This window comes from Daucus carota, chromosome 2 (assembly GCF_001625215.2).
Source record: "Daucus carota subsp. sativus chromosome 2, DH1 v3.0, whole genome shotgun sequence".
NCBI lineage: Eukaryota > Viridiplantae > Streptophyta > Magnoliopsida > Apiales > Apiaceae > Daucus > Daucus carota.
Genome location: NC_030382.2, coordinates 31,104,535 through 31,126,382, shown reverse-complemented (window position 1 = coordinate 31,126,382; position 21,848 = coordinate 31,104,535). Strand labels below are relative to the sequence as shown.

The window sequence follows — 21,848 nt, the reverse complement described above, 5'->3', positions numbered from 1 at the left end:
TCTATTGGTAGAACGCATTGTGTGGCGCGAATTTACATTGTTAATAAAGAGAAATTAAAGAAATGGGAACTGACGTTGGTTAATTTAAAACATAATCATGCGATGATTTCAAAGGATGAAGTGCATGTTGAGACTCGAGTATGTGGTAGTAGATGAGAGCATATGTATATTCATTATAGTATGTTACAAGGGAGGGTCACTTCTATTTCCAACCCTTATTACAGATGTGGTTGTTATCTGTATATACTAGTGTGTTTATGGGCTTTCTGGCAGGCCTTGACTCATGTGGGCTATGGCCCAACATTTGTCCCCCCTTAGTGTGCTGGATCTTTAGATGCAGACTTCTTTGTGTTGTAGGCTCTGTTATTTTGATGTTGTGGCGCTTCAGTGCTTCAGCGCTTCATTGTTTCATTGTTCCTGCATCGTTAGTAATTGTACTGAAAATTCGACAGTAAAATAAAAAATGAAATAAAATCTTTGCGTGTGAGATGAATTTTCCTTCGGCCTTGTGGTCGATCGTTAAGTGTGTGAAGTGTTTGTGGTAAGAAGTGAAATAGAATCTTAGTTGTGTGTGTGAACACAGATTGTGGCCTTGTTTTATAATTGTAAGTTGATAGATGATGGTGTCACTATTGATAGTATTTTTTGAGGTGGACTGCGTTCCAGGTGTTGGGGACTGGTGACCAGTCGAGGTGACAAGGCGATAGGTACTTGGCCTCACCACCCTGGAGACTTTGTAAGGTCCTTCCTAGGGAGCTGACAGTCTGGAGATCTTTTTAGACATTGGAGCTGATGCCTCTCTGAGAGCAAGGTCGTTTACTTGGAAGTGTTTGGGCTTGATCTTGGCGTCATAGTACTGTGCCACCTTGAGTTTTGCTGACTCCTGCACCTCATATGCTAAATCAACATTCAAACGGATTCTTTTTTTGAGGACTCTGGTGTGAAGTTCTTAGTTCTCGGGGACTGCAATGTTCAATGGAGATAAGTGAAGCGAAGAGTTTCCTGGAGAATAAATTTGGAGATTCTATGAGGATCTTTTCTTGGAACTTATATTCCGTTAGTCTTTGAAGACATTGTATTTGTGGACTCCGAACGACATCTTGTTTATATAGGACATTCTATGTATCTCTTGATGGAGCAGAGAACCTGTTGACCCTGTCGAGGTGTTGAGGTGGTATCCACTTGAGGTGATGGTCTCGGTCTTATAACCATTCTGACGAAGATGGTGCTTGATTGAAGCCTGCTTGGGGAGCGCCATATATGCTTTTCTATAACTTGTAAGGGAATCTGCACCAAGCTGGTGAGACGATAGAACCAGTGAAGTCGAGAACCAGGGAGCTGCAGTGCAGGTTGATGTGATTCTGGTGGATAAGGAGTCATTTTCCTCTTTAGATACTTTGTACCAAATAACCGAATTCAATTTGATTGTGATGATTGTTGAAGGAGCCTGATGGCTAAAAGAAGAAATAGCCGAGTGAAGTAGATGGATTGTGAGCTTAGCTCGGAGAACCGTCGTCAGTGATGATGTGTTTGGGCAGACGAAGCCTTGAGGCGTGATACTTGAGACCCGTTTGAAGTTGTTGAGCCATTTTTCTGAAACTCTATCCAATAACTTTCTAGATATATATCATGGAAGAACTAAATAATATCTTGTTGACAGTTTTTTTGATGGCGTTTAACCGTTGTTGTAAGTCTTGAATGAGGTGATGAAGCCTTGGGCCGGTATCTCTGGAGCCCGTTGAGGCGAATGAAGTGATGAAGTCTTGGGATGGTATCATTTGAGCCCGTTGAGGTGTGTGAGGTGACGAAGCCTTGGGATGGTATCTCTATGTCCTTTGAGGTGCATGAGGTGACGAAGTCTTGGGCTGGTATCTCTGGAGTACGTTGAGGTGAATGAGGTGACAAAGCCTTGGGCTCATACCATGGGACAGTGGAAGCCTTGAGGCTGTGGAAGCTTCAAGTTCCATGCATCGAAGAAGTGTATAAGCAAATTATGAGTCATTTCGCGATTATGTTTGGCAAGTTTTAGGGGCGTTCAAAGAGCCACTGAATTGGATTCATGTTTATAGGATTCTCATAGGGATTTGTTTCCTTTTGGATTCTCATGGGGATTCAATTTTTCTTATGCTCGTAGGGCTGATGATGGACTGCTGAACCTCTTGGAGGTTATGTCCGGTACTTTTTTAAAGAGCTTCAGCGTTTCCTCGGTTAGTCATTTCCACGGACCACGGATCAGTGCTTTCTCAATCCCCCGGCTCAACGCCTCGTTCTCCATGTTAGATTCATGAGATTTTCTTGTGAGTTTTTTGGATTCTCGTTAGGATTCTTTTGTTCGGACTCCAATAAGGATTCATGATTTTCGAACTCCCATCGGGATGTATATTTATTTTGGATTCCTATTTAGGAGTCATGTTTTTTGGATTCCCCTCGGGATTCATGATTTTTGAATTCCCATCGGGATGTATGTTTATTTTGGATTCCCATTTAGAAGTCATCTTTTTTGGATTCCCCTTGAGATTCATGATTTTTTGATTCCCATCGGGATGTACGTTTATTTTGGATTCTCATTTAGGAATCATAATTTCTGAATTTCCATCGGGATTTGTGATTTTTGGATTCCCATCGGGATATATGTTTGTTTTGGATTCCCAATCGGGATTTGTGATTTTTTGATTCCCATCAAGACTCATGATTGTGTGGTGCTCCAAGAGCTAATGGAGTATGGAGATAAATTGTTGAACCTCTTGAAGGTTGTCTTTGGTATTATTTTTTAAAGGGCTTCACAGGTCATTAATTTCGCGGCTCAGCGCTTCCTTCTTCAAGTTTAATACACGATTTTTCATTGTGAGCTTTAGGAAAGCTCTAGAAGCTGGATTTAAGGACGCTGATGAGCTGGTAAGCTGGTGAACCGATGTATATCATGAGCTGGTAAGCTGGTGAAGAATGATTTTTGGATTCCCATCGGAACTCATGATTTTTGGCTGCTCCGAGAGCTGATGGAGTAGAACCTCTTGAAGGTTGTCTTTGGCATTATATTTTAAAGGACTTCACAGTTCATTGATTTCGCGGCTCAGTGCTTCCTTCTTCAAGTTTAATACATGATACTTCATTGTGAGCTTTAGAAAAGCTCCGGAAGCTGATTTTGAGGACGCTGATGAGCTGGTAAGCTGGTGAACCGATGTACTTCATGAGCTGGTAAGCTGGTGAACCGTAACAGAATTCTCCTTATCACGTTCATCACATCATTGATTTAATATTCCTTGTGCAGCTTGAAAGTATGGGAGTTCCGTTCCATAGTGCTTTCACTTTACGCAGTCTTCACTCCATACCATTTCATCTTTCAGATCGGAACACCTTTGCGAGAATGAGACACACATCGGATTTATGAGCCTGGCGCCGTGTAGATCAACCACCATGGCGGCGCGTACATCAACCTCCGTGGCAGCGCATAACTCCATATTATTTCATTTTTTAGATCGGGACTTGTTTGCGAGAATGAGACACACGTCGGATTTTTGAGCTTGGCGTCGTGTCGATCAGCCACCTTGGCGGCGCGCAGATCAACCTCCGTGGCGGCGCGCAACTCCATATTATTGAAAAAAGTATCCAAAAATAGATCTAAAGGGAGATCGGAAAGTAACGTAGAGGAACAAAGCTTATTACCGAGTTTAAGCCGATTAATCGAAGAAGTCATGCATTGCATCGGTGAGATCGGAATCCATGATTCAAAATGATTGAGGTGTGTGTATAGATGTATATATATGTAATTTTTTAGGTAATAACTCCCTTCTTCTTTCCTCCGGTCACGGCATCGTCGTGATCGAAATCCATTGGCGAGGTTGGATGTAAAAGGCCCCTCCTTCTAGCGCCATTGTTGAGACTCGAGTATGTGATAGTAGATGAGAGCATATGTATATTCATTATAGTAAGTTACAAGGGAGGGTCACCTCTATTTCCAACCCCTATTACAGATGTGGTTGTTATCTATATATACTAGTGTGTTTATGGGCTTTCTAACAGGCCTTGACTCATGTGGGCTATGGCCCAACAGTGCATTTCATGCATATTAGCCCGCAGGTTGGCAAACATCCCAAATTCCCATTGTTGCAATAGTAGACTTGATAATAATGTAATACCCATTGGTTGAGATGAGATGTACTCTGACGGATTGTCAATTGCGATGCTACTATGTTAACAACTAATGTAGGTTGGATTGCTCGAAATTTGATTGTAATACTTTTTAGATTAAAGAATTTAAATATTTTATATGTTACGGGATTTGAAAACCAAGCAGTTATATGTTTAGCTTGTTTTTTTATTTCATAATCAGGTTGTAATTGACGGTTCGGGAATTCATCTCGATTTGGTTTTGGTAATTTATTAAATTATTCACTTTTCATCAAAAAAAATTCATAAAAATGAAAAAAAAACAATAAATCACCACTACTTCATCATAGATAAATATAACTAAATTTACAAATTATATAGTATAACTACTCCCTCCGTCCCCCTCAATTGTTTACACGGGGACACGGAGACCAACACAATGTATAAAAAATGAGTAAAGTTAGATGAAAAGGGGGTAAAGTGGTATGACCTATCAATATTTAATAGAGAAAAGTGCACTTTGTGTACCTGTACTATGGCCTATACAGCACTTGCAATACTGTAGTTTCAACACCTGCACCCGTGGTACTGGACTATCTAATTTTATGCAGTGAGTGTATTACCGTCAGTTTAATACTAACGCCGCGAGTTTAATTAGTTTAAGCCATGGTTATTTCAGTCGGCGTCAGGTACACAGAAAGTAGCAGATATACACAGACACAGTCGGCGCAAGAGAAAGAATTGGGGATCGAGCCAGTTAGGGTTTCTCTCGTCCCTTTCAACTCAATCAATTCGATCGATTCAAACTAGCCGCAGGGAAGAATTCGAGTTGTGTGGCATCTGTATGTATATTTATGTGTTGTTGTTGATTGAGTTGCGGTAGTTCGAAACCGAAGGTTGGGGAGGCGGCGGCGTTGCCGCCATTCGGAGATGGTCTGGGGTCGAGGAGAGGGTGGCCGCCGGGGGTTGAGACGGAGAGATGAGTTGAAGCCAGGGTGGTCATATTGATCGTTGTATGGTGGGGTTGAATACGGAGGTCGCCGCTGTTGGAGGGGCGACGGTGACTGTGAAGACAGGCAGCGGTGATTGGCTGCCAGTGAGTTGGTTCCCGAGGGCTGAGAAAGTAAGGAGCCAGGCGACTGGAGCTTGTTCAAGTGGTCGCGACCTCCTGGGCAGTTGTGGGTGATGGGCGACGAATTGAAAGGGGAGTGGCTATTTGTGAGGTATGGCGACGGAGGTGCGTGGGTTGATTCGGAATTGGGGTTGTAACAGAGGTGCGTATTGTAACTACTTCTTGCTGTTGATGGAGTGTTAGTAGCTTATTGGGGCAGCATCGCCGTTGACATAGGACAAAGGGAGAAGGGGGTAAGAAGCAGTGGCGGAGGGTTGTTTTGTTGGTGATACCTAATTAAACTCACGGCGTTAGTGTTAAACTGACGGTGATACACTCAATGCATAAAATTAGATAGTACAGTACCACGGGTGCAGGATTTGAAACTACAGTATTGCAAGTGCTGTATAGGCCATAGTACAGGTACACAAAGTGCACTTTTCTCTATTTAATAATAGATTTGAGATAGTGGAGGAAAGTAGTGGGTGTAATAGTAGTTTTTTAGTTAAATATGAGATAGTGGGGGAAGATAGTGAGTGTAATGATGGGAAAAACTTACTATTTATAGTAACGTAAAGAAATGAGAGGGACATCCCAAAATAATAACCGTAAAGAAATTAGAGGGACAGAGGGAGTATAACTTATAAGATATATCTATTAAATATAATATAAATATATTATGTTTATACTATTCGATCGATTTGGTCCAGATCAAAATATTATTTTAAGAACCGGACAGAAGCGAATTATATTTCGGACTAATCGAATGGAATAATATTGCTGACTAATTATTGGTCGATATGACTTACTCCCCACATTTCAAATCACTTCTCTGGACAATTTTTTAAAAAACATATTAAAATGTTGAAATATTGATAAAAATTTACAGATTCATATTTGTTTCTTGACCGTATTAATTTAATAATTGTTTAAGATATAGATTTAGATTTCAAGATATAAAAAATTGACTAAATGATTATTGTCATTCAAAAATACAAACTGAAACAACATACATTGAATATATTGAATCTGTGGAAGTATATCAAAACGGTTTTCTTTTCTCAAATTGAAATCGAAGCGTCAATTTAAAGTTCAAAGTCAAAAGCAATAATAGTTTCGAGTAAATGTCAGAATATGTTATTTAAGTACGGGAGAAGAGAAGAAGTGAAGTTAAGTTTGAGTTGTGGGCCGTTGGATACACGGATAAGGTGACGTGGACATACTAATAGTCGTTCGTTTGATGCGGGTGGACTGCGTCAAAGGACTGGAGTCACCAATGATTGTGACTTCCAGCAGAGTTGAACGAGCATCACGAATTTTGGATAGCAGGACTGTCTCTACTCTCTAGTTTCTAACGAGCATCAGGAATTTTGGATAGCAGGAATCACAATGGTAAACTAACTTGATATTGCAGGATATTGTATAAAAAAATTCGAATCTGTAAAAAAAAATTCCAATTATATTGAATATATTAATTTATTATATTTTAAAAAATATTATATTATTATTGAAAATATTATATATAAAATATGTCATTTTAAATATATATAGATTGTATAATTTTATTATAAGTTTCTGGAGTTTGGCCGAATATAGTCAATATTAACAAATTAGCTATATTTTTAAACAAGATAATAAGTGAATGAAATGAATAAAATTTTAGATACAATCTATAATTTTTACCAAAATACGATTTATAACATTTTAACTATTTATACGGTACTCCGGATATGCTCCCTTGCTGCTTTACTCCGCCTGTTATCACATTTCTATTTTTGTTGGTCAAATTGACTGACTTTTGATCAAAGATTATAAGTCACTCTTTCATTATTTTAAAAAACTGAAAATTATATCTTAAAGTAGATTAAAAATTATTTCCAGTGACATATTTTTTTTATTTTTTCAATTGATAAAATATTAATAAATTTCAGTCAAACTTTAGTCAATTTGAGCGGCACAAAACCAAATGTGACAATTAAAAAAGGACTGAGAGAGTATTAATTAAGACAGTGATGATATAATTCACGCCCGGACGGACACTACTTTATTATAATTAAGACGGTGAAGTAAATAAACCCAGAAGTTAGTTTGAGTTGCTTTTTCCCGTGATTTTTTTTTTGAGAAAAATTATTCATAAGTCATGAATTATTTATAAATCACTTTTATTATTATTATTATTATTATTATATTTTTAATAATATATAAGTCACTAATAAATTGAAATTAATCAAACAGGTATTTTAAAATCGGAATTTACATTCACGCAAGTCATAAGTAGGGTTCAGCTGGTTAAAGAGAGGACATGTATCCTCTTGGTCACAGATTCGACTCCCGAAGGGAGCAGAATTTGTGATTATGCCTCCTGGATCAGAGCCTGTCGCGGTGCGTTTTACCTTGGTTCACGTAGTTTGCAGGCTATTGCGTGAGTTTACCCAGTGCGCACCCGAAGGGTAGCGGCTGCGGGTTACTACGTTTAAAAAAAAAAAACTCGGTTCGGTTCGGTTTTTAGGTAAAACCGAAACCAAAATCGAAGGTCTTCGGTTTTAAAAATTGAAAACCACAATCGAACCGGCGGTTTCGATTTTAAAATTCCAGTTCGGTTTTAATCGGTGCAGTTTTAGTTTTAAAACCCCAAAAAATTAAATTAAGAAACACACTTCCAATTTAATGTATAAATTAGTTAACTAGATTAATGGGTAAGGAGAAATTTTGAAATTTAAACCAAGGAACTATTTATGATATGTTCAATTGTATACAATGAATGATAATATAAACAAAAGTCTAATTATATAAATTAACTTAATGATACCATACTTATAATAACTAAAATATTTATCTGTGCTTTACTCACACTAACGATCATACTTATATGTTTAAACTTATAAGATTATACTCACTGCTCCACTATTATTATACTACTCTACTATATATAATTAATATAATATATATTTTTCTTATAAAAATAGATGAATAAATATTATTTATTAGTCTTTTAATAATCAGTTCGGTTCGGTTTTTTGCGGTTCGGTTTTCACTTGAAACCGGAACCGCATCCATTAGAACGGCTCGGTTTTAAAACTTTCGGTTTCGGTTCGAATCGATTTTATGCGGTTCAGTTTTTGATCAGTATTACCGGTTTTCGGTTCGGTTTCAGTTTGAATTCGGTTTTTGCTCGTCCCTGGTCACAATTCTAGGAGTGATCACGGTCTGGTTTAAACCGCAAAATCCACATAAAACCGATCCGATATTAATCCGATCAAACCGAAACCGAAATGAGGTTTGCGGTTTCGGTTCGACTAATTTAAAAAACCGTACTTCGTGGGTTGGTTTCCAATTTATATTAAACCAACCCGATATAAAACCGAACCGCATATACACACACACATATAAATATTTAATATTGTATATATATACAAATATTATATCTATATAAATATATTAATCTTTTAATTTATACTTTTTTAGTTTATCAAACAACTACATTTCTATTATTCTCATTCCTTCTGAACTATTGTTAAAACTGTTTTCAATTAAATTTTGACACTACTCTTCAATTGATTCAAGTTTATGTTTTTTTTAGATTAAAGTTTGTATTGTAATTCAACTATGTGAAATTGTGTTAATGGAGACAAAATGATAATACTTTATTTTTAGTATTATTCATGAATTCTCATTTCTCATTATAAGCTTAGTCATAAACCGATCAATCCGTTTAACCGAACCATCTCCGGGTTAGTTGGTTTGCGGATTACGGGTTGATTTGAAATTTTAAAAAACCTCTAAAATATGATTTGGTATCGATTTTATCTCTGATCCGAACCAAATCGAACCGCGATCCCATACCCTGATGCCTGATCACAACCTCTAGTCACAAGACACACTTGCGATTGTTTGATTTAACATTTACGCATGTTCACACAATTTAATAAGTTCCATTGCAAGATAGGCCCAAAAAACGTGGACCGATAAGTTAGAATCAATGTACACTTGTTTAAAGAAGAAATGAGTAAGATTGAGATGGTGCTTTCTAAATAATTTTAATTTATTTTTTTAACTTCTTAAATTTTTGAATTTTGAATATGAAAATTAAATTTACTTTTTTTTTTTTGGTTTTGAATTAGTTGGAAGGAACCTTACTATGAGTTGAAAAGATTGTATTAAGAAAAAACAGAATTACCCTTTTTTTGTTTCAAACTTTTCAAATTGAAATTTTCTAAATAATAGAAAATACAATATTGAAATATATTTATTGGAAGGAAGTTTCAAATGGCGGGAATGACAATACAAAAAAAATAAAATTATTTTTTTTATTTTCAAATTTATTGGAAGAAAGTTTATAAGTGGGTGTTTGGGAACACCAGCTTCCTTCTTTTGTGTGGAAGTTAACTTCAGCTTATTTCACAGTGTTTGATAACAGAAATCAGAAGTACTTTTTGGGTTTTCCGGAGCCAGAAGTCGGAAGTCAGAAATGATAGTTTTTTTTAGTGATTTGCATGTTTTATGAAGTTTTAAAATTTTTAATATGTAATAAATTTAATTTATCAATGAAGTTTCTTGTATTTTTGTAATTTGAATTATTTTTAAAATTTAAAAATTTAAATTACCAAACACTCAATTGACTTGTAAGTTAAGTTATCCAAACACTTTTAATGATTTATAAGTTAAGTTCACTTATCACTTATAATCTTTTTCCTTACTTTAAGTAATAAGTAATTTTTTTTAAGTTAGGCCAAACGGCTCCAACAGATAGATAAGTCGACAACAGTAACAACTTATAAAAATCTGTTTAAATTAAGCTATAAATAATATTAATTACTTATTTCAAATATCATTTGTAGAATATTTTGTACGAGTTTGATTTATTCACATGCGATTTCATTCTCAAATTTTGTGCAATTAGAGGTGGCGGCTCATAAATAACTGCATCATATTTTTTAATAATTTTTTAAATTTTGAATTCTAATTATGAAAAATAAAAACTACTCTCTCGACTCTCTGGATTATATATATTGACGAACGTGGACACGACATGTACCTTAATGTTATTGTAAAGTATAGTTTTGTAACTTTTTTTAAAATTTTTCTTTTTCAAATAAAATTTTAGTATTTAAACTTTTTATTCATAAAATATTTAATAATAAGTACATAAGGATATTTTACGGAAACATCAAAGTGTGTGTCAAACAGTGAAACAAAAATGTACGGAAATAGATTGGATAGCCCAAATGATGGGTTCATCTTTTGCTGTCGCGGGTTCAATTCTGACTCATCTAAAAAATATTAAAACATATACTAACTTGAGCGCTGTTTTTAGTTTCGAAAATGTTGGGGTAAGTTTTCAGTTTTTATTGAGAAATCCAATCTATCCACTTTAACTTTCAAACTATAGAAACGACAATGCACCAAAATCTCAAACCCATAAACTCCCCCCATCCCAAATTAGATGATTCTTTTGAGAAATTCTTTTATCCCAAAATAATTGAGCCTCTCTCTTTTCAATGCACTTTTATCAACAATCTTCCATTGTTATCCTTGCTTATTTATTATTTTCAATGTACCATCTAACTAATATTATAAAAAATCAACACAATAAATATGGGCATAGATTGAAAAAAAAAGAATCAATTAATACTCCTTAATATGGGTGAAATGAGCAAAAAACTCATCTAAATTGGGATGGAGGGAATACTGATGTATACTATTCCAGGTCCTATTCAATTTTATAACGGTTCGATATGGACTTTAATACTCCTATAATGTATTGTTTCATAATTTATTTTAAAGATTTTTTTTAAAAAAATTAAATATTAATTTTTTATTAAAAAAATAAAATTTTAAAAATAAATTATAGAACAATAAAATATAAAAACATGAAAATGCATGTACCAATATATACTCCCTCCGTCACCTTTTACATGTCCCTTTTGAAAAAAAATTTTGTCCCAAATTACTTGTCCACTTCTCTTTTCAAAGCAACTTTTTGTATGTTTTTTCAAAATGTAACAACTTCCAATGTTTGACTAGCATATATATATACACAACTCTATCTAATTCATTACATTTATTGAGGATATGTATGAAAACAAGATATCCACCTAACATTTTCTTAAGATGCGTTATTTTTTCAAAAGGGACGGAGGGAGTATTACTCGATGAGACAGACCGAGTAGTTATTTAATTGTGCCTTATAAAGACCTCAAATATTTATTATCCAATCAATTTGGGCTGTTACGTGCATACACTAAATTATATGATTTAATCATATATAGTTTGTAATATAATATTCTGACTATGTCTATATAATATTTAATATGATATTCATATATTTGTGAATTTACATAGAAAATTATCATAATACAACTTTTTGAATTCTTGTTGTGCCGTCGAACCCAGCTTAAAACCTAGTTTGATAAATGTTGGGGGTTGGGCCGGCCGGGCCGGATCTGATTAGTTTCAATCCATGACAATGGACACTTTTTTATTTTACAGAAGGTTAACACATAAAGAGTACCCCTTCAGTGCAGCTAGAGTCTCGAGCTCAGTCATTTTAATTTAAAATGAATGTAGTGCAAAGTCGTGCAACCGAATTATAAACTGACAAAGAGCGAGTTTGCTTTCCCCATTAATTAGTTAGCAAAAAAGTAATCACAGTATAAATTGAAGTTTCATATGAATCGATCAAATGTAACTTCAATTCTGACCTCAAGTCACCTAGAAACTGATATAAAAATTACTCATAGAACATCTTAGCTGAATTGAGTCCAATTGTTTTGGATAAGAGAATACATTTGCTAATGACTACTTAATTCACACAAGAGTAAATGACAAAATGGTGGCTGAGGTTTGACGAATTTTACAAAATGATGGTTGGATTTCAAAAACTACATAATAGTGGCTCGACTTGACCTCCGCGTTTTAAAATGATGGCGGCCGTCCATATATCTCCGTTAGTTTTGCACCGTTCACTCCCAAAAAAATTAAAAAAGGAAGGGTAAAAAGGGGTTTTAGGGTATAACAACGGTCATTAGCAAGGGCAATATATATATATACACACACTAAACAGAGGCATAATATGTTAGAAGAAGCTCATTTCTACCTAGCAATCTGAGAGGAACAAGGCAGAGGGCATGGATTACTGCCATTGTGGCATGATAGCAGCAGAAAGGGTGGCCTCGACAGATGCAAATGCTGGTCGTCGTTTCAGAAATTGCTCCAATGGTGGATGTGGCTTTTTCAAATGGGTAGATGCTCCCCTCTGCAATCGAGTCAAAGTCGTTATACCAGGCCTACTGAGAAGGTTAAGATCCATGAAAGCCGAAAATGAGAAGAAGTTAATTGAGGTAAAAAAGATGAAAAATAGAAAACGGAGACTTCGTATGGTGCTTGTGTTTGTATTTTTCTTTGTTGTTTATGTAACGGTTAGTGGAGATAGTGGAGTAAGGAGGCATCACATTCATCACTGTTAACAAATGGCTTCTTCGCACTCTTCTTCCTAGGTTTTGGTTTCTTCCCAATAGACTTGACGCTCTTCTTTTTACCCCACTAGGTTGGTCTACATTACTCCTGAACTCACATCGCTTGACTCACTAGTACTGTGAAGTGCACTAGATGAGTTGTCAACCTCATCAACATCTATAATAGGTACATTCTCATTGTTTGTTTGAGTTCCTAAAGGCAATCCCTCAACTGCAAGGGGCTCTACAAGAACTACCAATAGGCAATACTCTATATATTGAACTTTATCATAAATCAACCCAGTCATGAGCAACACATCAGCATCAGTTTTTAACCTGCCAACACATTCCATACCCTCATTTGGGGTTTTAATATACATATCAGCACCCGCAGACTTACGACTTATAGCTTCAGATGCCATTGCTGCTACCTCAAACATCGACATCAAATCCACATTACAGACATCAAAGTAATCGAGTTTATACCCAACAAACTTGTTGTGCTCATTCTCAAAATGACCACCGTGATACATTTTTATAATAAAAAAAGAAGGATAATCTGCAACGCAACAAACAAGTAAATAGGGTTTTAAATTAGGGCAAACAAGCAAAACAATGGGGGACATAAAAACAGATTAAGGACCACAACATTAGTATTATACTATACTAAGCACGCATACACGTATACTAATTCAGATCACAGAGATTCAGATTAAAAAGCGGTTACCTTTGTAGTCAGGGCACTCGTGCAAACCATATTTGTGCATTTACTTAGGGGGCGCACGAACCACTCCATTATCTTCGATTTCGTTCCAAGATTATGTTTGATTGAAAGAGGGGTTAAGGCTTTTTTAGTTAAAGGGAAGTAAGAGACGCGTTTTTTCTCGGGCTTTTGTAATGACTACCCCTACTCTTGTTAATGACCGTTGTTAACCCATTTTTACTCTTCTTTTTCTAAATATTTTGGAGTTAACATTGTAAAACTAACGGAGATAGACGACCGCAACCATTTTAAAATGTGGAGGTCAAGTCGAGCCACCATTTTGTAGTTTTTGAAATCCAACCACAATTTTGTAAAATTCGCCAAACCTCACTACCACTTTGTCATTTACTCTTCTTACAAATACAAAATCTTAATTCAATTGAATTATCTCTTGGTGGATGATTTGAGCATATAATAATTATTATTTAATATTAAAGTGTTACTGTGATGACAAATGTTGTTGAGCATTTGAGCAGATAATAATTATTATTTAATATTAAAGTGTTATGTGATGACAAATGTTACCGAGCTTCCTTGTTTTGTGTACACAAGACAGGAGAAGTATAATGTTGCCGTGTACAATATTTTCTTTTATATTTGTATTATACAATATAAAAACAAAAACTAAAATTCATCATATCTAATATCTTGCGTAAAAATTAAAAAATGTTATAATCTATTGATATTAAACCATATTAAACAAAATAAAGATATAGTTATAATAGAGAGATATGGATAAGAAAGTACTTAAAGGGGGATTCTCTGAAATTTAATTAGATTTATATATATTTAAAAGTGAGATGTATGTGGAAGTTGTTAATTTTGAACAAAAATTGAAATCAATCACGGGAGATATAATGCTATTTCAATATCAAAAATTATTTTTCAATTCTAAATTATATCAATAATTCCTCAATTTTAACACAGCTATCAAAAATATCTCCCTATAAAGAGATATTTAGTCGAATGTTAATCTAATATTTTCATATAACTGTCGAGAAGAAGCTAATTGCATGTGAAATGGATATGATAGGAAAGAGCATATCCGAAACGGATGGTTGCAGATCACATAAGGTTAAATTTGTTATTATCAACATATTAACTTTATTCACATATATTTGATATTTCATACAAAAGGAATAAAGTATTGTACAAAATATCTCTTTGCAATATCAGAGATATTTGTAGTGTCGTTTAACACGTTGGCTTATCTTAACCAGCTTGCAAATATTCTTGGTAACCAATAAATCATTCTGTAGGTTTCTAGCATGTACAATCCCCTGTAAAAAAAAAATGGAAGATATAGAACAAACTAAAATTGATTTGCTTATGTTCATTTACATGTTTGTTGTTCTGAACTTATGATTTTGTACACATTGGAGTTGTATGCTGCTCCCTCCGTATTATATTGGGGGACGGAGCTCGGTATGCATTCTAATATTTTCATAAAATATAATTTGATAAATTATTTTGATTTTTTATTCTTTTGAATGATTATTTACTATCTAAACTTTTATACAATAAATAAAGAAAAATTTCAAAAAAAATATATTATGAAATTATGTTTTATGTGCATTAAAATGCGTGTTGTGCAATGCAAAAAAAAAAGGTGTAAATAAATGAGAGAAACGGATGGAGTATAGTTTTGTAGATTACGATGAAAATCAATATTATTAAATCTCAGATTACCTTTTGTTTTGGTCATTATAACATCGATCGTCAGAGCACTCCAATAAATTTGATTATAATGATGGGCTAAATTGGATCAAGTTAGCCGGATTGCTTGCTTAAGATAAGGTACTAGACCCAGACTTGATAGATTCAGAGGCAATTATGTTTTGAAGAAAAGTTGCGCGTCAGAGTTTCCAGCAACACTGGAGTAGGAATCCTCATTCATTTCTCATACGATAGGAGCCGTTTGGTTTAGTTTAAAAGAAACTATTACTTAAATTAAAAAAATGGAGTAAAAGTGAGATGTAAATAAGTTGATAAAGTTTTTAGAAAGAATTAGAAGCTTTGAGACAAAAGCTAGCATTCTCAATTACTTAAAAGTATTTCTACTTATTTACACAAACGGGTCAGGAAAAGCAAAAGTCTCAAGCAAAAGCTGCTTCCGGTAAACAAACCGCCCCATTGCATCAACATACTCTTAACTTTTACTACTAAAACTAAATGTGATCCCCACCGGGGCCACCTCTTCTCCCTTTTATTTGAAGTGGAAACAAGGAACAAAAGATTTGAGTAGGCCAGCAGCCAGTGGTTGTTACCTTTCATTGTAGGTCAGCATCCTGGAAGCTGCAAAACCACATATGAACTCCAGCCTAATCCTCCGCTGATGTGTACCCTGGCCAGCTGAGTCACCATCTGATGTGTGCCTCGCAGAACGAATGGCTGTGAGAAAAATGACCATAGTACAATTCAAAAGTGTAAGCAATGTCGTATAAGGGTACAACACTTGGCCCCTATTATTATGTAAAAAACAGTATTTTGTTCAAATAAGATTCCTCTAATCAAACACACCTCCAATCTCCCACTTGAGCAAAAGTTCAAATGTATTTGGTAGCAAAAGAGATAAGATCTAAATATCCACCACAAAAAATCAAAATAGCAAGAGCCAAGATACATAAACCTATACAATAACGAAGATCAAGGATCAATATGGCATCAAGAGTATTTATCATGGTCTGCAGAAATATAGATAATATAAATTGCTAATTGTTTCATCGACCAACTTCCTGAGCGCTTCAGGTAGCTACTATCCCCTTTTTTCTGCAACTCCGATATATCAAAGTATGCTTTAGTATGAAATGGAGGAGCAGTTCAGGGAAAAGTTATAGATGTTATTATCCAATTATTACATGTGTTTGTGTGCAAGGGAGAACTGTTTTGCTCAAGTCCTTCACTAACAGAAGCACAATCTTTAAGCATGAGCTAAACAATATTCACAAGTCATTATTAGCGGCCTCTTTTAAGCAAGTTGAAGCCTGCACATGAGACTTTCTCTGTTATTTCTATTATGGAAATATATGAACTGATGCATTAGGCAGAAACGGCAACTGTTTTCATGTGGTCAGAATTTTATTCGAAAATACAAGTGCAAAAAGAAAAAAAGAAAAAGAAACTGACTACTTGCATAAACTTATGCAGACCATATAAATGAATTTCTTCTGATTAACAATTAGCTAGCATATGCAAATTCAAATATATAGGTACATCTTTGGCAACATGAGCAATAAATATTCTCACAATAATTCATTACAATACAAATAGCAAATCACCATCAAGATTGCAAAAGAGGAAAAGGAAAACAGGAAATTAAGCAGCCAATAACTTTAAACTCGGTCAATCTACTGGTACAAGGATAATCTCATCCATATATCATTCTAATCCATACACTATTTTCTATGCCGTGCTTCAAACTTGTGATTCTACAGAGAATTTATCTTGTGTGCATGATAGAAGCTGTATGATAGAGAAGCTGAAAACCTAATCAATAAAGATTGCTTAGGATATTCATCTCCAGCATAAAAGCTAAAAAGCCTAAAAGTTAAATAAGTATCATGAGAAACAATGTCACTAAACTCATCTAGCAAAAAAAATATTTCACAAACCACTTTATCTAGAAGTAAGTTATGAGAAAATAACAAAGAACCCAACCCACATACAATCTGTCTATATTTAATTATCTGTAAATCCGTAATGCATAGTAAAATGATAGAAGATGATTAAGAAAACACCGCATCTACAGCCAAGGCATTTCCCACAAAATTGATTGGAAAATATCTCTACCATTCAAAATTTTAAAGACTTGTAGAAATATATATATATAAGCTACATGTCCTGTAAAGGAGAGGACCACACGGCATTAATCAAGCTTACAATTCTAGTGGAGTCTATCAAGCAAGCGATTAGTAAATCAAGTACTTTCTGGAAATATGATGGAGACCCTTTTTCTTCTCTTAAAAGAAACCAAAATTCAAGAGAAGTAAGAATTAAATATTTTGTCATCCACATATTTCTAACGTCTTGGTAAGGCATAGACCAGGGAGCAAATTTGTAAGTTTGGACGGTGTTCAAACAAATCCACACAATGATTATCACAATAGATGTGGCTGAGAACATTTAGTGTAAGAAGTAGCCTACCTAATATTCTTTTTGCTATGCTTGATATGCAAATCACTAATCATTTTATCTCATAATTGCATAAATAATTGTAGAACATGGCCACATGTGTACATGATCAATGTTCTTGAAGTTCAGTTGTATTAATCCTTATAATGATCAATTCCAGATGCAGCAGATTAGTGACTCTAATGACACAGGAACAAAGTTGATTATATCTACTTTAAGTTGCTTGAAATGCAATAAAATGAGGTGTCTTGACTTAAGAAATACTTTCATAGTCCCTGCATTTAAAAGATAGTGTAACAGTGTCTGAAACTTCAAACATGAAGACTTTGAAAAGGTAAGCCGACAGATTAGAAATTACGCACTTTTTAGTTTTTGTAGAGCCCACAGAAGTTCATAATCCAAAACAACAGTCCAAACTTTTCTATAAATAAACATCATCACATTCATTCATTCCCACATCTCTCTTATCTCTTCAAAACATCCGATGGCGTTAACACTTCGTTCTTCAACTTCTTTCATTAATATTAAGGATATTAAAAATACAAAAAATATAGATGAAATTTCATCTGGCATGGTTTGTTTTGCACAAATCAAGCAGACACGAGGTCTCCGGATAAGAAATTCGATGCAAGAAGCCAGGCAACACTCTCGGGAGAGGATCTCTCCTCTTGAAATGGGAAGAAATGACGAGCAAATTGAAAAGCTTCACAGGCCGTCTCGGCCACATAAGAAAACTGATTCAAGGGTACCTGTTTTTGTGATGCTACCACTTGACACAGTCACTATTGGGGGAAACTTGAACAAGCCAAGAGCAATGAATGCTAGTCTAATGGCCTTAAAGAGTGCAGGGGTAGAAGGTGTAATGGTTGATGCTTGGTGGGGCTTGGTAGAAAAAGATGGACCTCTTAAGTACAACTGGGAAGGGTATGCTGAGCTTGTTAATCTGGTTCAACGACATGGCTTGAAGCTCCAAGTTGTCATGTCTTTTCACCAGTGTGGAGGGAACGTTGGCGACTCTTGCAGGTACAGACTGCTATTATTTATGATGTTTTCATACATACAAGTTTCTTTCTATGAAAATACTTATGCTTAACAAGGACCGCTAGGATATATTCTTCTAGCAAGGTATTTGGTTCAATTTCACAAATTCACATTATGATTAGTCAGATTATGAGTAATTGAAGCAATTAGCTAGTAGATAATATATAAACTAAAATTTATTTATTCTTTTAGCATTCCTTTACCCCCATGGGTGCTTGAAGAAATGAGCAAGAATCCTGATCTTGTCTACACAGACAGATCTGGGAGGAGGAATCCAGAGTATATCTCCTTGGGCTGTGATTCACTACCAGTGCTTAGAGGAAGAACACCGATTCAGGTCTATTCTGACTACATGAGGAACTTCCGTGAAAGGTTCCAGGACTATCTTGGAAATGTCATAGAGGTAATAATTAATACTGTAGTAGGTTCACAACAAAAGTCATTAGCAACTAGATATTCTCCCAAGTGCATATATAAAATTTCCAGACCTTATTCACTGCAGGAAATTCAAGTCGGAATGGGTCCATGTGGAGAGCTGAGATATCCAGCTTACCCAGAGAGTAATGGAACTTGGAAATTTCCCGGAATTGGAGAATTTCAATGCTATGATAAGGTAACATATTTTGCATCCAAAGCTCAAGTATCTTAATCAATGATGATAACCTATGTTTAGCGGAAGTAAATACTTACACCTATCTGAATAATTTTAGCTCTTCCCATGGGCAAAGTAGAACTATAATATCACAATCAAAGTATGAGTTAGAATTCTTATTCTGAATATGAAAGTAAATGTTCAAACAGTACATGAGAGCTTCGCTAAAAGCATCAGCTGAGGCAGCAGGAAATAAAGACTGGGGAAAAGGTGGTCCTCATGATTCTGGCCACTACAATCAATTTCCAGAAGATACCGGATTCTTTAAGAAGGATGGAACATGGAACACTGAATACGGGAAATTCTTTCTTGAATGGTATTCAGGAAAGCTTATTGAGCATGGTGATAAAATTCTATCAGCTGCTCGAGGAGTATTTCAAGGAACTGGAGCTAAACTATCTGGGAAAATAGCTGGAATTCACTGGCACTACAGAACCAGATCTCATGCAGCAGAACTAACAGCAGGCTACTATAATACAAGACATCATGATGGTTACCTTCCACTAGCACGAATGTTGAGTAACCATGGAGTTGTATTAAACTTTACTTGCATGGAGATGAGAGATAGAGAGCAGCCAGAGCATGCCTCACCCGAAGGCTTAGTTCGCCAAGTAAAGATGGCAACCAAAGCTGCAGGAACAGAGCTCGCAGGAGAGAATGCGTTAGAGAGGTATGACGGGGGAGCATTCTCACAAGTTCTAGCAACAAGTAGATCAGATTCTGGAAATGCACTAAGCGCATTTACCTATCTTAGGATGAACAAGAACTTGTTTGAAGCAGAAAACTGGCGAAATATGGTGGAGTTTGTGAAGAGCATGAAAGAAGGTGGGCGGGACACAAGATTACCAGAAGTTGACACGACTAGGACAGATCTTTATGTCCGATTTATCAAAGAAAAGAATGAGCAATCTAAGGAAGCTGCCCTTGTGTGAATTTACAAGTATATTCATGTACCATGATGCATAGTGTAGTGTACTATAGAGCAGCATCATGGAACGTGCATCACAGACATAGAATAAATCATAGACTATAAGTGGTATAAATTTACAAATGTGTAATTAGAAGAAATCAGATCGATTTCATGACTAGAAAAGTAACCTAGTCCAGATGATGCTGTAATATTGATCCTGATCATGTTGTGCATATGGCAAACAATATGGGGATTTTTTTACCCATGAAAAAATATAGGAATAAATATTTTATTATTTACAGAATCATTCTTATGATTAAAGTACCTTCACTAGTGCTGATCAATTCTCTTTGGTTTAGGCTTAAAAATGTTAAAATACTTAAGTCGTAGCCTTTAACATCTGTCATAGCAATCAGTACAAATTCGTAATTGCTGATGTGAATACCCTATGGGTGCATCTACTTATTCCTCAGACAATGCTTCTCAGTTCCCAATAGGTAATCGCTTATTTATCATAATCGATAACAGGAAAATTCTAACTACATCTTCATAGTCAGCTCCAAGCCAGAACCACATCGCAATGAGATGAATAACAAAATTGAACAAATCAAGATTTTAAGCATACCTCCTCCAAAGTAATTGTCTTAGCGCAAAATGCACTGCGTCTTGTGAAAACCAAGGCTTTCCTGTAACCTCGCTGCAATGACATGTGCTATGGTGAGTAATAAATCACAGACTTTTTTAATTAGTAGAGTCAAAACAAAGGGTAGTCTAGAAACACTACTATAACTCAGTCACTCAATTCGCTCATCCTTCTCTCAATCTCACATGTGAAATGGTGCTCAGAACTCTAAACAATTGTTAACTAGCGAGTTACTGTCTCGATTGAGTGATTAAACATTAGCATTATCCCAAAATTTGAACTTTTTCCAGCGAGAGGGAGGGGAGGGAGGAGAGGGGGGGGGGAGAGAGAGAGAGAGGGAGGGAGGGAGGGAGTTTAGCGGTTGAGTCATGAGCGGGAGGGAGATGAGGAAGTGGAATCGTTCCGGCGGAGGGAAATGATTATGACCAAGTTCTTTACGAGCTGATTCTCTCCCAAACATGAAACCAGACCTGATTAAAACACACATTAGGATTTAGGTGACAAAAAAGAAACAAGGTTATTAAAAACAAAAAGATGAAATAACCAGCTGGAAACGGCTGAGAATACAACGGGGGTGGCAACTGTTTGGATCAGTGTAAACTGTTCTTGAGAATATGGCTATCACGGATCGTTAAATTACGTACAAGTATCCAGCGACCAAAATCGGCTCCCTTGCCTTTCTAACCAGCCTGGATAGTCTTTTTCAAAAATAAACTAGCTTCCGTTCGATTTTTCAAAACTAATCAGCCTAATTCTTATAAACTCGGGCGACTCGAGCTCGTTTTTTTTCCACATTATACGTCGCCAGAGCCCCAAGCGACCCTTACTGTTTTTCAGCTCAGTAGAGGTCGCCTATACACGAGCGACCCAAGCTGTTATTTTTTTTTTTTTGATATTGTAATATAATTGTATTTTATATTTATCATCTTATTTTAAATTATTTTTTAATTATTTTGTAAAATTAATATAATTAATGAAATGAAATGAAATAATATATATATATATATATATATATATATCGCAAACTTTTCAACTT

General features: G+C 35.4%; 1 protein-coding gene and 1 long non-coding RNA gene across 6 annotated transcripts; one reads left to right on the top strand and one right to left on the bottom strand.

The window, feature by feature from the left end:
* Nucleotides 1-14,619: 14,619 nt before the first annotated feature.
* On the bottom strand, nt 14,620-21,494 carry LOC135150609 (uncharacterized). 5 transcript variants are annotated; one of them, XR_010288766.1, is made up of 4 exons: nt 20,795-21,482; nt 15,956-16,419; nt 15,703-15,826; nt 14,620-14,715 (listed from the first exon to the last, which is right to left on the bottom strand). It is a non-coding gene; the product is annotated as an uncharacterized LOC135150609 (long non-coding RNA). The 5 variants fall into 5 exon arrangements; XR_010288767.1 differs by lacking the exon at nt 14,620-14,715 and having other exon boundaries at nt 15,280-15,826; nt 15,956-16,064; nt 16,168-16,419; XR_010288765.1 differs by lacking the exon at nt 14,620-14,715 and having other exon boundaries at nt 15,283-15,826; nt 20,795-21,282; nt 21,357-21,494.
* On the top strand, nt 17,289-20,476 carry LOC108209963 (beta-amylase 3, chloroplastic). The gene is made up of 4 exons (XM_017381182.2): nt 17,289-18,589; nt 18,800-19,010; nt 19,110-19,220; nt 19,409-20,476. Exons 1-4 carry the CDS (start codon nt 18,051-18,053, stop codon nt 20,189-20,191), a joined length of 1,644 nt encoding a protein of 547 aa, XP_017236671.1. The 5' UTR covers nt 17,289-18,050; the 3' UTR covers nt 20,192-20,476.
* Nucleotides 21,495-21,848: the final 354 nt, after the last annotated feature.

Bases quoted from the DNA above. Each gene is read 5' to 3' on its own strand.
- LOC108209963 (XM_017381182.2), top strand. From the start codon at position 18,051: ATGGCGTTAACACTTCGTTCTTCAACTTCTTTCATTAATATTAAGGAT. The intron at 19,011-19,109 runs GTAATAATTAAT...TATTCACTGCAG, and splicing joins ATCTTGGAAATGTCATAGAG to GAAATTCAAGTCGGAATGGG. The intron at 19,221-19,408 runs GTAACATATTTT...ATGTTCAAACAG, and splicing joins AATTTCAATGCTATGATAAG to TACATGAGAGCTTCGCTAAA.